Consider the following 15774-nt stretch of genomic DNA (forward strand, 5'->3'; position numbering starts at 1 on the left):
GGATTTATTTCTGTTTCCAGTTTCCTAACTTTGACAGCCTGGCTTGGCCGCCAGGCCTTCCCAGCTCTGGACTCCGCTGCTGGAACAGGGGCTTGCACGGGGGCGTGGTAGACAGTGGGCAAGGCTGAGAAGGCACATAATGGCCGGCCTGCCTGGCCACCGGCAGGGAGGGAGGGGTCCTTAGAGCCCCCTGCTGGGGCTGGGGTGGGGCAGGGAATCCAGATGTGGGGGCCACCCTGCGCAGCTGGCTCCCTCCTAAGAGGAGGTATTCTGACTGTTGCTGTCCCTGGTGGATCTGGGGACTCCCTGAGTCAGAACTGGGGACGTTGTCTCCATCCAGGCCCCGGGGGGGCCACTGCCCCAGCCTACCCTTTTGTCTTGGGGCCATCCTGGGGGGACCTTGGAAGGGAACTAGGGACAGAAACACTAGCCACAGTGGAAGGGGGTCTGAAATTCCTGGCAAGCTCGGGAGAAGCCAGGCTGAGCTGGATGGGTGGGTGAATGGGGAGGAGGGGGAGGGCTGATGGCCAGGGCAGATGGGTAGCTTGGGTCTAGGGAGAGGCATTTGAACTTTTGGAGGTTCCCTAGCTCCTTCTTCCAGACCCTGGAAACAAGAGCTACTTAATGGGGGGTTACGCAGGTAGTTTGAGGGAGAGTGGGTAAGAGGCACTGTGACTACCTCCAAGCCCAACAACCCCTAACCCTGGATGAATACAGTCATTCTACCACCCCCGTCCCGTCCCTCCCAGGGAAGCTCTAAGTTCTGTGACCTGGGATCTCTGAATCAGTAAAATGGGCCAGCTGCGCTCCCCTACTCACCTCCTATCTCTGGAGGAGAGACCTGCCCACCCAAGAGCCCCCTTCCCCAGTGTATAGGGAAATATGTCGACAGGACTGAGAAGGCGGGACTCTGGCGGGGGTGGAGGGTGACAGGGGACGTGAACATTACCTCATCGAGCTTCCATATATTAAGTACTACCGCTGGCTAAGTAAGCTCACACAACCATCTTTAGAGGGAGATACTACTATTATTTCCGTTTTGTGGAGGTGGATGCTGAGGCTCAGGGAGAAGTTACTTGTTTCATGTCACTTGGTAAGTGGTTGAGTCAGGATTTGTACCTGGGCAGAGCTGTTTGCTGCTTGGACCTATGTCCTCAGTTTCATTCTCTTCTTCCCTGAGATGCAAGTTAGGAGGGAGGTGATTGCGTGCCTTTCCATCTGGAGCAAGGGAGTAACCTTGGGGGAAACCGAGGCACTGAGCTAGGATCTCCTAGAGAGGTGGGATGGAGGCATTCCCATTCAGGACGTTTTGCTTGCAGGAAAATGACACTGCCTCCCGTGACAGAAGATGTTCTAGACATCCTCTGCCAGATGGTCTTTTCCAGGAAAATCTGTTTTGAGCGGCATCTTATGTCTGGGGCTCCATATTTAGCCTGGCTCCTCACACACTCAGACTGTCGCCCCTTGAGGGGTGTTTGGAGGGAGCGGTGAGCTTGGGCTGGACCTGGCTTCTTGCCATAGCTCAGGCAGAGGTAGGGTGGAGTGGCCTTCCGGGGACCTGGCTGCTTTCTGCAGAACCCTTGTCCTAAGTGGGTTCGCTCCCAGGTAAGTCCTCCCTGGGATCTGATCCTTTTTAGGTGGTGAGCCACCCCAGGGCTGTGCCTGCCTGACCCCGACTGACTCAAGCATCCAGCTGTGGCCTGTTGGAGAGCAGGACTGCTTCCCTCCTTCCCCGGGCAAGCAGGGCCTTGAGCTCCCCTCTTTGGAGTGTCTCCCTCAACTCTTCTCCCCACTAACTTTTTGTCTTGTCACACCTGGCAGTACAATGAACACCACCTATATACCACAATGAACACCCACCTATATACCCTTCACCCAGAGACCTAGATTTGCCAATTATTGACATTTTACCCACATTTGTTTTGGTCTCTCTGAACCTTTTGAAAATAGTTGCAGACATTATGACACTTATCTCTGAATAATTCAGCATGAATTTTCTGAGACGAGGACATTTTTCTACATAATGACTATATATTGTCATACTCAAGAAGTTTAACAATGACAGTTTAACCTAGTATGTAATCAATATTCAAATTTCTCTAGGTGTATCAGTGATATCCCTTATAGCTGTTTTAAAAACAATTTTGATCAAGGATCACACATCACATTTAGTTATGTCTCCTTAGTCTCCTTTAATCTGGAACAGTTGCCCTGCTTTTTTTTTTTTTTTTAATCTTTCATAACATTGTCAATTTTAAAGAGCCTTGGTCAGTCTTCCTGTAGAATGTCCTGCGTTTCGAATTTGTTTTGTTGCTTGCTCATGAGTAGACCCACCTTAAACATTTTTTGGCCGGAATATCCTGTAGCTAATGTTTGCCTCCTTCTCAGTGTTTCTTATTAGGAGGCAGATGTCCTCAGCTTGTCCTATAGTAGGTAGTCAGCCAAGTTAGGTCATGTGGCTAAGGAATCCCTTTGTTTCACCCCCTTCCTTTCTCTTTCCACTTCTAGAGTTTCATCTACATGGCCCAGGTCAGCAAAACTGACTGAACTCGTACCTGAGACCACACACTGGAGAAGGGTGATTCAGCAGACATTGATGAGGCCTTCAAGGAACTCCCAACCTCAGGGGTGGTGTAGGGAGAGGCACACCTGGGGTTAGAAAGTAGTAAGCATAGAGGGGATGGAGGGAGGCAAGATGGGAAGAAAGGGGGCAGGGCCCAGACTATGGGCTGATGAACTGGCCCCTTTTCCAAAGATACTAGGAGCCACCAAGGATCTTGGAGGTGAGAGTAATGGGACAGGTGTGTGTGTTGGAAATGGTGTGCTGTGGAGGATGGATGGAGGGCCAGTGTGGTGGACAAGGATTGGTCAGCTGCCATGATGTGACACAATACAAGAGGCCAGGCACTGGATTTGGGGCTGCTACATATGGCATGCAGAGGGAATGAAGGCACAGTGGAGATGGAGTCAGTGGTGTGGTGGCCCTGCTGGCACCAGGATGTGGTAGGTGGCAGGTGGAGAGGAGGATAAAGATGGAAGAGGCAGAATGGATAGGCACTGGTGTCCAACTAGAGGTGGGGAGATATCTTGCAATGGCCTGGGAAGGGTGATGGAGAATGCAGTTTTGAGTGTGTGAGATCCATGTTACTTTCCAGGTTAGAGGAACAGTGTGCAGGAAGCTCGTTTCTCAGGTGTTAGTGGCCACCTGTGGCCATCCTCTCAGAAGTTCACTTTGGGATGAGGGCAGAGGGAAGGCCACTCGTGACTTAAAGCAGGGAACAGGTGGTGAACTTTCAGGCACTAGCAGGGCAGGGAGTGTGAGCATGGGCTGGGGACCACTATAAAACCCAGGATAGGGGCAGCCCAGGTGGCTCAGTGGTTTAGCGCCGCCTTCAGCCCAGGGCCTGATTCTGGAGACCCTGGATCAAGTCCCACATCGGGCTCCCTGCATGGAGCCTGCTTCTCCCTCTGCCTGTGCCTCTGCCTCTCTCTCTCTCTCTCTCTCTCTCTCTCTGTGTCTCTCATGAATAAATAAATAAAATCTTAAAAAAAATCACTATAAAAAAAAAAAACAGGATAATCCTTCCTTTGCAGACACCCAACTCCCTTTCCTCATTTGCTTCTTCATACTTGCTTGGGGAAACCTGACCCTGGTTAGATACAATACCTAGCCCACACATCTGTACCTGTGCAGCTGAATGGGGCTAAGCAAAACCACCACCCTGATTGGTCTCACTTGAACTTCAAAACTGTGAACTTCATGTGGGTCCTTAGTACTCTCCTGCATCCCCACCATGGGTCCTGAGTCCCATCTCTTTTTCCCCTACTGGCTAGTTCACACTTTGTCTTCTACCCTTGTTCCTTGCCCCTCTTTCCCACTGCGTCTCAGCTGATAATACTGCTTGCTACTTTTTTGAGAAAATAGAAGCAGTCAGGACTTTTCTCAGATTCCCAGTGTTACATTCACCCATCTACCAGCACCTGCGGCTCTGCCTCTCTCCTGTTGCTGGGGGTGAAGTGTTCCTGTTCCTGGTTAAGTCTACCCCTCTACTTGTGCACTAGATCCTGTCCCTTTAGGTCTGCTTGAAGCTGTTGCTCTAGCTAGTTCCCTCCTGCTTTATAAGTTCCTCTTGTACTTAGATTGTTCCACCAGCAGATACTTGCTATTGCTTCTGTCTTACAAGATGGCTCTCCTATGTTCTCCATCTAGCTACCACTGAGTCTCTGCTCTGCTTCATAGCAAAACTCCCCAGAAGGGTTGTCTGGACTCATCTCCTGGTCCTCTTCTACCCCTCTCTCTTGACTGCACTCCAGCTGGGCTTTCACCCCCTTCCACCAACAGCTCTTCTCAAGGTCCCCACTGGCCTCCATGCTACTACACTCAGGGGCCAAGTCTCAGTCCTCATCTGAAGCACCTGACACCTTCATTTTCTCCCAATTTTTGAAATACTCTCTTTGCAGGACATCTTCTGTTTTCCTCTGGCCTTGTGGTTGATCCTACTCAGTGTTCTTCTGCCCCCATCCACATCCTGTCTCCATCTCTGAACATTGGTCCCAGGACTCGGCCCTTGTACAGCTGGCCCTCCTCAACTGCGTTCACTACTGTGCCCATCTTGTCCAGTCCTCTGGCTTAAGTACACCTACTTATATGCTGTCAGTTTCCACATTTATACCCCCAATTTTGAACTCTGTCCTGAGCTTCAGTATCTTTTTTTTTTTTTTTTTTAGAGATTTTTATTTATTTATTTATTCATTCGAGACACAGGGAGAGAGAGAGGCAGAGGGAGAAGCAGGCTCCATGCAGGAGCCCAATGTGGGACTCGATCCTGGGTCTCCAGGATCAGGCCCTGGGCTGAAGGCAGTGCTAAACCGCTGAGCCACCCTGGCTGCCCTTCAATAGCTTTTTTATAGCATCTCAACTGTCATGCCTTACTAGACACTTCAAACTCAACTTTTCCAAAGCTGAGCTCCCGATCTTCCTCCCCAGACCTGGTCCACCTGGTTTTTCCCATCTCAGGAATGCCAGCTCCATCCTTCCAGGTGCTCAGGGCCCAAATGCTGTTGTCATTCCTGACTCCTCTCTTTCTCTCCTACCCTGCATACTGTGCATCAAGGGATGAGGCTTTTACCAGGCACCAGATCTTCTGTCAGTGGGCTATGGCTGATTAGGAGGGACTCCCTCAAAGATGGGGACAGGGTAGCAATAGGGGGATGGCTCACTATAGCCTATCTCACACATGCTGGCTTTGTCCAGCCTCAAGGAGACCACAACCCTTTGCTGAAGTCCTAAAGCAGAGACAAGAGTGAGCAGGGGGAGAGGGGAGTAAGGGGATGAGGGAGTACCCTGCAGAGGTGGGGTTAAGTAGAGCAATGGCATCAAGAGGTTGGAGAGGGGTTGGGGGAAAGGTCAGAGGGGAGGATGCAGAAAGGTAGAGGGGTTTTGGGGGTTCGGGGGCAGAGAAGGTGAAGATCTTGGGAGTAGGGGATAAGTAAAACTTGGGCAGAAGGGAGGATTAAATTTCTTGGTTTGTCTCTCTTGACTGTTGAGCCAGACTGGAGGGTAGCTCATGAGTCAAATGGGGCTCAAGAAGCAGAATGAGTCCCAGGTACCATATGAAGCTCCAGGAAGACAGAGAAATGGATGGTCACTTAACCAGAACAGCCTACTCCCTTGTGGTTCCAGATAGCTTCCCTGTAGGGAAGTCAGCTGGAGGTAGAGTCCCCAGCTATAAACATGATTTGGGATTTGACAGCAGACAGGAGTTTCAGCAGTGTTGAAAGCCCTCCAAACCAGCATGCCCATGTATGCAAATACTAAGCAAAGGAAGGTGCCAAGTGCTGGGGGGTAGGGAGAGAATCAAGTCAGAAGATGTCAAGGAATGACCTTTGCAGAATTGGGCCCAGGGGCCCTGAAAGTCCCAGCAGGCTGAAGAGTACATGCAGAGAAGATGCAAATATGCACCCAGCCCTGGGGACCTCTGTCTCCTCAACCGTGAGAAAGAGAAGGCCTTCCAGATGCCTATGACCCAAGGCAAAGCTTGGTTCCCCAAGGGCCAAACTGAGCATAAGAAAGCGGCGTGATGCTGGGCTCCATACTAGCCTCTGGTTTGGTACCACCTGAAGGGCTTGGGCCTTCAGGAACTTTTGAAGGGAAGCCCAGGGCCCTGGCCCTTGTCCTGTAACTAGTGTTTCTCTTCTCCCTTGAGATGGAAACTAGGAGGGAGACTGACCTGCGGTGGGAGTGGGAGTGTTGGTGGGGTCAGGACTGTTAGGGTCCCCATCTGCCTCAGGAAAGGGTAGGGCACTCTCTCTGGCCCACCTTCTGGGCCCCAAGGGTGCCTTTCTCCTTCTTCTATCCTCAGGCTGGGCCCCTGAAGCCCTTGCCTCAGAAGCCACTTGACAGCCTGCCATGGACAAATGTCTGCAGGGCCCACTGAATGTCCTGTGCTTCTCTCCTGTGCATTCCATCCCCAGTGTGGCAGCCAGCCCTTCCCCCTGCAGGCCTGAGAAGGGTTCTGGGAAGCAAGAGCTGCTGCCCTTCCCTGAGCACTGTGCCCAGCTCTGGGCTGAGCACTGCATCCACACCACTTCCTTCAGTCCAACTTTAGGCAACTTTCTTGAGGTGACACAACTGGTGAGTAGCAGAGCTGGGATATGAAGGCAAGCCTCTCTGACTGTACAGTTAGGACCCTGACTCACTGTCCTGGACTCCAGTTTGAGGCACTGGTTGCTGTATGAGGTGCTCCAAGTTGGGAAGACCAAGTGGGTTTGGTGGGATTAGGGTCACCTTGGGGAATGGAGGCAGGGAAGTTCCCAAGGCTCCTGGGTAGACAACCCCTTCATATTCTCCCAGTTACACCCTTTGCCCTGAGTAGTTGGGGACATTGAAGAGGCAGACACGCACCCCGACTGGTCTAAGCCTAGAGACAGTGCTTAGAGCTCTGACCTCGAGGCTCCTTGGCTGGCATAGACTTTGGGGGAGCATGGAGAGCATGGGGGGCCGGGGTCCCACCGAGGGGTCTGCCTGTGAACTTCCTGCTGTCCTTGATGTCAGTGGTCTGGCACTTTCCTGGAGTGTCCTGGAACCTAACCTGGGCCCTGCGAATGGTGTGGGGTATACCTGGCCCAAGTCTATTCTGAGCACTCACTACATGCCAGCTCTTTTCACTGATCATCTTATTTAACTATTTGTGTATGTGTATGTGTGTGTCATAATCCCAGCCCATGTGCTAAGGAAGTCTGCATAGTAGGAATTTGGGGAAGGGCAGTGGGATTGACAAGGGTGTCCAGAATGGGCTCCCAAGGGGCAGGGAATAGCTCTGACCATGAAAGGCTTCCAGCATTTTCTTTGTCTTGCAAGAAGCCCTTATGGAACTCTCTGCGAGTGTCCAGTGTCAGACATGGGAGGTCTTTTGAAGACTGTCCCATTTGTGGAGTTCATGCCCAAGGCATATGGATGGGCTTTAGGGGTCCCTGAGCCTATCAAAAATACTCAAAATGTTGTGCACATATGTGAGAGTCTGGGTGGGATCCGCAGCGCCATCAAAGGCCCAAAGTCTAAGACTTGGAAATAGTTAGAAATCTCGAACATATATGATATGGGGAAATGAGGCCAGAGAGGGGCTTCATTTGTCCAAACTCTGCTAGCACATTGGAAGCTAAACCCAAGTCTCAGATTTGCCTCTATAATGACACCCAGAATGATTTTTCTCTGATCCCACTGCCCCCCCCTTGGACATCCCACAGGCTCTTAGATTTTGCCTGTCCTGGGTAGTACCCAGCACCATCTCAGCTCTGCATCCTGTGTCCCCATTTCCACCACGTGGACCTGTATTCCCCCATCTCCTCCCAAACCCACCTGGCCATCTGATGCTACCGGGTGTGGCTGTGGTGACTGGGGGTGCCTATCTTCCCCAGTGGAGCACTGAGTTGTCCCTTTCTTGCTCCTGGCTTCTTCTGAAGCAGAATGATTTTAATCCCAGCGCCTCACTGATGTCGGGCTATCTGGCCTGAACCTTGCCCCTTGGCCTGTAGGCTCCTCATCTCTACTCCATCACCTAGGGGTCTGCCTCATGAGTGGCTGCCCAGCTCCCTTTGTGTGTGCATGTGCATGCATGCATGTTGTATGTGCCCAGAAATGCCTGCACCATATACTTGCTCACAGACATGCACACAGGCATCAGTACCCATGCCCTCTCCCCTCTAATAGAGCATATCGGGTCCTGGAACCCTCCTTGCTGGGCCCCCTTCTCCAGACCTTTCCTTGGGCTTCCCACAGTCCCTGGCTTGGATCTCTGCATGGAAGTCACCATACAAGGTACTTCTATGACAATCCAATGTCGTTCCAAGCAGAATCTCAGCCTTGCCACTTTCCAGCCTTGCAACCCTAAGCATCTTCCTCAATCTTGCTTGGCTCCTGCCTACAACAGTGATGATGATAATAATCCCCAGGTTATTCATCAAATATTTAAAACAGTGCCCACTGTTTGCCAGGCTTGGTGTTGGGCTCTGGGGGAGATGGTGAATGTGACCTAGCCCTCACCCTCCTGAACTGACATCCTACTGAGGGAGATGGGCAGGAAATAAGGAAGCAAATAGAAAAGGGAGTTTCAGTTCTGCTAAGTGATGCTTAGCAGGTCCGATGCTCGGTGGAGGAGTGTGAGAGTGCAGGGTGGTGAGAGAGGGCCTCTCTGAGGAGGCGGCATTGGAGTTGAGCCCTGACAGGAGAGGCAGTCATTTAGAGATCTAGGGAAAGAGCATTCTAGGCCAAGGGTACAGCTGGTGCAAAGGCCCTGAGGTGGGAATGAGCTCAGGGAGCAGAAAGAAGGCCATTGTGGCTGATGGGGTGGGGGATGGGGAGAGGGCAGTGAACCAGCTTAGACAAGGCCTTTTTAGGCCATGCTAAGGAGAATGAATTATCATCGAAGGGCAGTGGGACCTATTGGACAGTTATGAGTGAGAGAAAGTTAATGTGATTTGTGTGTTCCCAGTTCATACTAGCTGCCATGGGGAGAGTGAGGAGGGGGACAAAGTTGTCTTGAAAGAGCTGACACCCGGAAAGTGACTAGTTTGGCATTTAGCCCTAGCCCTGCCAGTTTTCCATTATCATCACGGGTGTACCTTAGTTGGAGCTGAAAAAGATGTCACTGAGCCCAAGGTCCTCTCAAGGGCAATGGGTAGCAGGAGCCCCTGCATGGGGCAGGGCCTGGCTTATGCTGAGAGAGAATGCAGGGGATCTAACCAGTGCCAGCCTGTCATTTGTAGGCTTCTTAGGATCAGTGCCCTGTGGCCCAGCTGTACTTCCTCTCTTGCTCTTGCCCCAAGGCTGGAGGGGGCTGGGTCACTGTTTTGGGTAGAGTCTCCTGGTTGAAGATTTGAGCCCCTGATTTTATGGGAGGACCTGACAGAGGGCATGGGAAACTGGGGCCTCATTCTGTGCCTCCAGTCCATCCAGGTACAGAAGGAAGCTGTTCCTGAGTTCTAGAGCCAGCTCCTCAACTGTGTGACCTTGGGCACAGCCTTTCCTGGTTCTGTACCTCAGTATCCCCATTTGTCAAATGTAGTGGTAGAAAGAGTAGACCTTAGGTGCCTTTTCCCTTGATCTCTACCAGTTTGTTCTTCCTTGGACTTCTGCTTTCTTTACATTCATGACCTCAAGTTCTCCTACCAACCCTGGAGAAGGAGAGCAGAGGTGATGCTCCCATTGTGCAGATGGGTTCATAAAGGCCAAAGACAGTGATACATCTCAGGGCCCATGATGGTTCAGAGTGGAATTTTAGGGTATTGTTTCATACCTCTGACCTGAAGCCCCCCTTTATGCATCTCTCTTTTGGGATCAGAAAGAGAGGGGGTGTCCTGGCTCAGCTATTACTGGGCTCATCTGGCCCTCAGCCCAGGCAAGGACTCTGGGCCCCCTGCCCAGAGTGGAGCTCAATGCTGCCCCTTGTCTGCCCACCCCCAGAAACTGAGGACACTACCCAGTGCCCGGTGTTGGCAGAACCTCTATTCCATTCTCAGCTGCAGGACGACAAGGCAGGGCAGGTAAGGCTGGAGCCAGCCCGAGGCAGCTGCTGGAAGTTGAGGGATGAGGTCGGGGCCTCCCAAGATGTCCTTGATTTGTTCATAACCTTGGTTTGGGGTTGGTGTAGAATGAGCATATGGGGAAACCGCTTATGCTTTCATTATTTTAAAAAAAATTTTATTTATTCATGATAGACAGAGAGAGAGAGAGAGAGAGGGGCAGAGACACAGGCAGAGGGAGAAGCAGGCTCCATGCTGGGAGCTCGACGTGGGACTCGATCCTGGGACTCCAGGACGGCGCCCTGGGCCAAAGGCAGGCGCCAAACCACTGAGCCACCCAGGGACCCCCCCCGCTTATGCTTTCAAATCTCAGGCTTCACTGTAACCTCAGACGGAGCCCTGACCAAAGGGGGAGGCACTCCGTCCTGCCAGGCTTGGCTTCCATGTGTGGGTGTGGGAGCTTGAGGCACCCTGGTGGAGTTGGGTTGGAGTCCTGTGCCCCAGATCCAATGGGCATCCAGTTCCCTGGACTAGAAATCAGGCCAGAGGACTAGAACTCAGGCAGCAAGCCAAAAATCCCCATCCCTCCTCTTTCCTTTAGAAACGCTCCTCCCCACCCCCAAGAAGTCTCAATTGAGGAGATGACCTCCTGTTCTTCCCCCTCTGAGTCCATAACCGGAGGGAACAGATTGAAATAGCAACTGCAGCAGCAGGGATTTAGGGCAGACCAGAAAGAAACCCTCACATAGTGCTGAGCCCCTTGGGGTCCCCGGTGTCCTAGGATCCAGGCCCAGATATTCTCTCACTGGTTCTTTACATTTTTTTTTAATCTGTAGAAGTTTTTTGTTGTCATTGTTTTCTTGTGTTTTGTTTTTGTTTGTTGTTTTTTAAGTAAAATCTTATACTCGTGCAGTCTTCAAAACCCTAGGATTAATGCTCAGGGTGGGTGGACTGAGGCCCCAGATCCCTGTCTATCCTGCCCTCTTTTCTCCATATGTGAAAACTGAGGTTTAAATGAATCTTAAGTGGTCCAGTGTTAGCAGATCTCCCCTCAAGGGCCTGGAAGTCCCCAGAGGGTAGACTGACCTTCCTATCCAGGCTCATTTCTCTAAATGGGAAGTTCCTCTTGGAGTCTAACTCATTGTTTCCCAAACATTTAAAAAGAATAACAGATTACTATATCTGATCCCTGTAGACTCTGGTTTAGGAGCTTTGGGGGAAGGCCTCATAATCTATTTTATCAAGTCCCTCAGGTAACACTTAAGACCAAGCAAGAATAGGTAGGATGGGTCTCACTTAAATTCTTATTGCTGTGCTTGCAACTTGTTCTGCTGCAGCCCAGAAGGCTGACCAGTTCCTCTCCTCCAGACTCTCCTGAACCCTCCAGACCCTTTCTTCAGAAGAGCCTGGGGGATTTAGGGGAAGCTGAGACCCAAAAAAGGAAGGAAGGAAGTTGTTTGGAGGGGCTGGTCTGTATCCTTGGTCACAAAAGTCATGGGTGAGGTGGAGTGATGCAGAAATATCCTACACTGGGTGGGGCCAGGGACAGAGAGAAAGAGAGAAGGTTGGGGGGAGCCAGAATGCAGCCCATTGCACCTGTCCTCTCATTTGGGATTAGATCAGGCAGGAAGCCTCTCAGAAATGTGGGCTGGTTTTGATCAGTTTTAAAAGGGGGCAGGGGTGGAGATGGCAGGTAAAATGGATCTCCTCATTTTAAGAGGAGGTAAAGACCCAAAGCAGTGCAGAAGGGAGTGGGGGTAGTCTGGCAGGGGAGGCAAGGAGGCCCAACCTGGACCCACATGGGGTCACACAGTGAGTTGGGCAGAACAGGGCCCAGTTCCTCTTCCGGTGCTCTCCCCAGAATGCTTCATGACATCCCTCCTCAAGGCTGGGCAAGCTCCGGGGGCACCCTTAAGGGGGAGAACCCCAGGCTCCCTCCTCTGTTCTTGCCAAGCCAGGACTTTGGGTGCCTGGCAGCTAAGGCAGGCTGACTCTAGGTGATGGTCCAGGGTGGTACCTCACCCACCTAGCACCCTGGACAGCGCCTCACTCTGGGCCTGGGGATGGCGGCCCGGGGGCCGCAGGTTGGTTTCTCTGGGCTGGAGTCTGGTTTTGATGAGGCTGCACTTCATTGGCTTCCTTGCCTCCTCTCTTAAATCTCCCTTTAAAGGCATCCCCCACTCATTTCCCTCCATTTACCCACAGATTCATTCTTGTCTGGCTCCTGGAGTCAGGATGAGAACATGGAAAGAGACAAGGGGACTGGCTGCTGTCAGCCTGAAGTTTTGTCTACCTCATACACCAGCAGGAAAGGGACAGGGTTTGGAGAGGTCCTAGACCCTTCCCTAGTTCCTCCTAACCTGGATTTTTATCACAAGGTTTTGGTGGATTCTTGAAGGCACAGCAGAGACACCTAAGGGGTAACAGGAAGGCAGGACTGGGGCACACAAGTGTGACTGCAGGTCAGGGGAGAAGTGAGTGGGGCTGGCCTGAGCAGGGCCACTGCCTGAGGATGCCACAGCCTGAACCCATATTCCAGCTAGGAGGTCCTGAGAAGATTATCTCCGCCATCCTCCTGTCCCCAGGCAGGCTGCCTGGTACTGGTGCTGCTGGGCTTTCCACCCCTCAGCACCTGCCCTACTCACCTCTTCATCTCTTCATTTGCCTTCAGGTCGTGGGGAGTCCTAGGAACATTCAACACAGGGAGGAAGCAGTGGCTGCCATGGAAGAGGATAAGCTTCCATCTGGGGAAGGTGGTACTGCCTGGGACCCCAGCCTGGAGCCTGAGGAAGAACCTGGAGTCCAGAATGGAATGACACACAGTCAGGACCTGAACAGTAGCTATAACAGCCCAGGGCATGAGATGAGGGGCACTCTAGTGGACACTGAGGAGTCCATGCAGGGCCCAGACATGGCCCTTCGTGGCCTCAGCCTTGGCCTTTCCTTCACCAATGGCCCAGTCCTGGGGCCAGACTCAAATACTCTAGAAGATTCTGCAGAGTCCAGGGCCTGGAGGGTTGGTGGGCTGGCAGAGGGGGACAATGCTCCCAGGAATTTCTGTCTGGACACTGAGGATCCTCAGCTGGGGTAAGTGGGTGTCTTGGGTTAGGGGCTCACTACATTTGGCTGCTCCAATGCCATGTGGCCTGGGTCTAGCCAGGTAGCCTCTTTGGTTCTTGTTTTTCTCCTCCTGAGAATTTCATGTCCCTGTTTTGCCCAGCTTCTGGGTGTTTTAGAAGGATAGAGCCATTAGAATTCAAAGGCTAGTGGGACTGTTGTGCCCCCACACCCCCCCCCAAAGCTCCCTAAACCATCATGGGCTGTTTCCGTGTGTGGTTGGAGGGCCAAATACCCTCCATCCCAGATTGGGCAGTAGAGTTCCAAAATGCTTTGATGTGGAAGGTCATCTGGCCCATCTCTCTGTTTCAATGGAGATGAAGATCTTCCAGTTCAGTAACTGACCTCAGAAGAGTAGGCTTTGTGAATTAATCCCTGCAAGCTACCCCTCACTTGAGTGCCCTCTGGAGGTCTTACCAGGAATCTCACTTCAGTCCTATTTACTGGAGTTACAGGGCCATTTCTATGAACCTCAGCAGGAGGGAGAGAGACCTGATGTTTTGGAGGTACTAGTTGGATAAGGTGGGGACAGATGGGACAGGGGAATGTCTAAAAGACCTCAGGGTGGACTGAGAAAAGAAAGTATATAAAAGTTCTAGTGTGTACAGTGGCAAGCCCTGGCCAGGACAAGCAAGTGTGCATAGGTGGCATGCATGGTTGGGGGTGGGGTGGGGAGGTGGGCAGAAATCTAAGTGGCATGCATACGTATGTCTGGCCTGTGAATTGTTTTGGTATAGGAATGTGTGAACATGTTGATGTGCATGGGTCTGTGTGGTTGTGTGTGTGTGTGGGAGGGGTGGTGTGTGCCTGGCTTGTGCATTCATGGGTACACACTTGGGTCTGCATGTCTAGGGCTGAGTGTGGCTAGCTCTGTGGCTAGGAATGTGAGTATGTGAGGTCCGGTGCCTGTGTGTACCACGTATCCCATGGCCATGAGTGTTCCATCCAGACAGGTCCTAGGGCAGCCACTGGGCTGGCAGTGGGGTGCAGACAAAGGTCTGGGGCTTCTTGGAGCATACTGTTTGTGTTTAGGTGGCATGTTTATTTGGGATGGCTGAAGGGGCAGATGGAAGTTTGGAGATTGGGCTAATGGTCTTCAAGCCCCTCTCAGAACCACCTCTCAGGTCTGCTCAGGTGCATGACAGGGTGGGAGATAATGGGGGGGGGGATGAGATGAAAGCTCCCCAAGGGCAGAGATCAGTATTATTCAGGTGTCTCTGAGACCTAGCACAGGCCTCACAGAGGTCCCTTTGCTGGGCAGATTTCGGCATCTGCTCTGGTAACTTGAACAATGACCCTTCTCTTCCCTGCCTTCTTCCTGGAGGTCAGAGGTAGCTCTACCCCAGCACACTGCCAGGCTTCCTGCCACTTAGATTCCTGCCTCCCCCCCCATTTCCACTTCCTTCTCCAGCAAGAGAAGGCCTACTGAGGCTGTGGTCTCAGCTCCTGCTGGAACTGGGCAGAAGGCAGCTGGCTGTGACTCCAGCTTTATCTCTCTCAGGTCAGTATGCTTCTCCAGGGAACACACTAGGACCACATCTTAGACTGAGGTCCAAGGAGGTGTTTGCGGGGAGGGGGTACTTCACAGTCCTCCAAACACACCTCTCTCTCTCCTGGGCCATGGGGGTTAAGGAGAAGCAGGGGGTCTCTGATCCTCAGTGGGAGAGTGGGGTGCACATCTTTGTAAATGGTGGACCTTGATTTATCCAAAATGAGCCAGAGTGGGTGGGCTGAGGCTCACCCTGCTTCTTTCTTTGTGTCTCTTCCTCTCACTGTCTCTGTCTCTCTCTCTCTCTGTCTCTCTTCCTTTCTGTTTCTTTTTCTCATCTATTTCTTGTCTTATTTTTCTTCCCCTCCCTCCCTTTCTTCTTGTCTCTCTTTTGCCCCATCTCTCTTGGTCTTGCTCTGTTTCAGTGTGTCCTCCTCCTTACCTGTCTTCTCTGCTTCCTGTCCATCTCCTCAGTGCATAAGAAGCCTCCCGGGCTGCCTCGGTTTATCTCTGTGTGATGCTTTATTCTAGGTACTATGGATATATCCGTGAACAGAATACATAAAAATTCCTACTCTCATGGAGCTTATGGTCTAGAGGGGAGATAGATAATAAATCATAAAAGTGATAATTATGTAGTATGTGGGAAGGAGGGTAAGTGCTTTGGAAAAAATGAAGTAGGAAAAAGGGCTGAGGTGTTTGGAGGCTGGTCCCAGTTATAAATAGGGTGTTCTGGGCAGACCTCAGGAAGAAAGGGATGAGGAAAGAGAGCTTCAGCTTGGGGGAAGAGCACTGTGGCACAGGAACTGCCAGCTCAAAGGCCTCTTGCAGGAACAGGACAGGGCCTTGCTGTGGTCTTGGCAGTGTGGTACGCCAGGGGGCTGACAGACATCTGTGTGTTCGCCTCATGCACCATTCGGCACAGTTTACTAAACACTGTGTGCTGGGTGTTCCCTGGCCTTGATGGGGGTGGGGGGTGGGACTGGGGAACAGATGGCAAACCAGGGGACACACAGTATGATACACTGATGGGGGCTGGGAGGAAGTGAGGAGATAACCTGAGGATGGAGAACAATGAGGGGGCTAGCAAGGTAGCTGATGTGCCCTTGTCTTCCTCATGTTCCCTGATAAGGTGATGTGAAGGCCAG

General features: G+C 51.9%; 1 protein-coding gene across 9 annotated transcripts in view; it reads left to right on the top strand.

The window, feature by feature from the left end:
* Window positions 1-15774, top strand: part of PSD2 (pleckstrin and Sec7 domain containing 2) — a 143304-nt gene that overhangs the window by 94891 nt on the left and 32639 nt on the right. For 7 of the 9 annotated variants that reach the window (XM_049101700.1, XM_035713842.2, XM_049101710.1 and 4 more), the window contains 2 exons: window positions 12692-13107; window positions 14549-14638. In XM_049101700.1, the coding sequence (XP_048957657.1) occupies window positions 12743-13107; window positions 14549-14638 (455 nt within the window). In that variant the 5' untranslated portion in view covers window positions 12692-12742. Of the gene's footprint in view, window positions 1-2527; window positions 2666-12691; window positions 13108-14548; window positions 14639-15774 lie in introns of those variants that run through there. The other 2 variants (XM_049101705.1, XM_049101691.1) reach the window with 2 other exon arrangements.

This window comes from Canis lupus, chromosome 2 (assembly GCF_003254725.2).
Source record: "Canis lupus dingo isolate Sandy chromosome 2, ASM325472v2, whole genome shotgun sequence".
Lineage (NCBI taxonomy): Eukaryota > Metazoa > Chordata > Mammalia > Carnivora > Canidae > Canis > Canis lupus.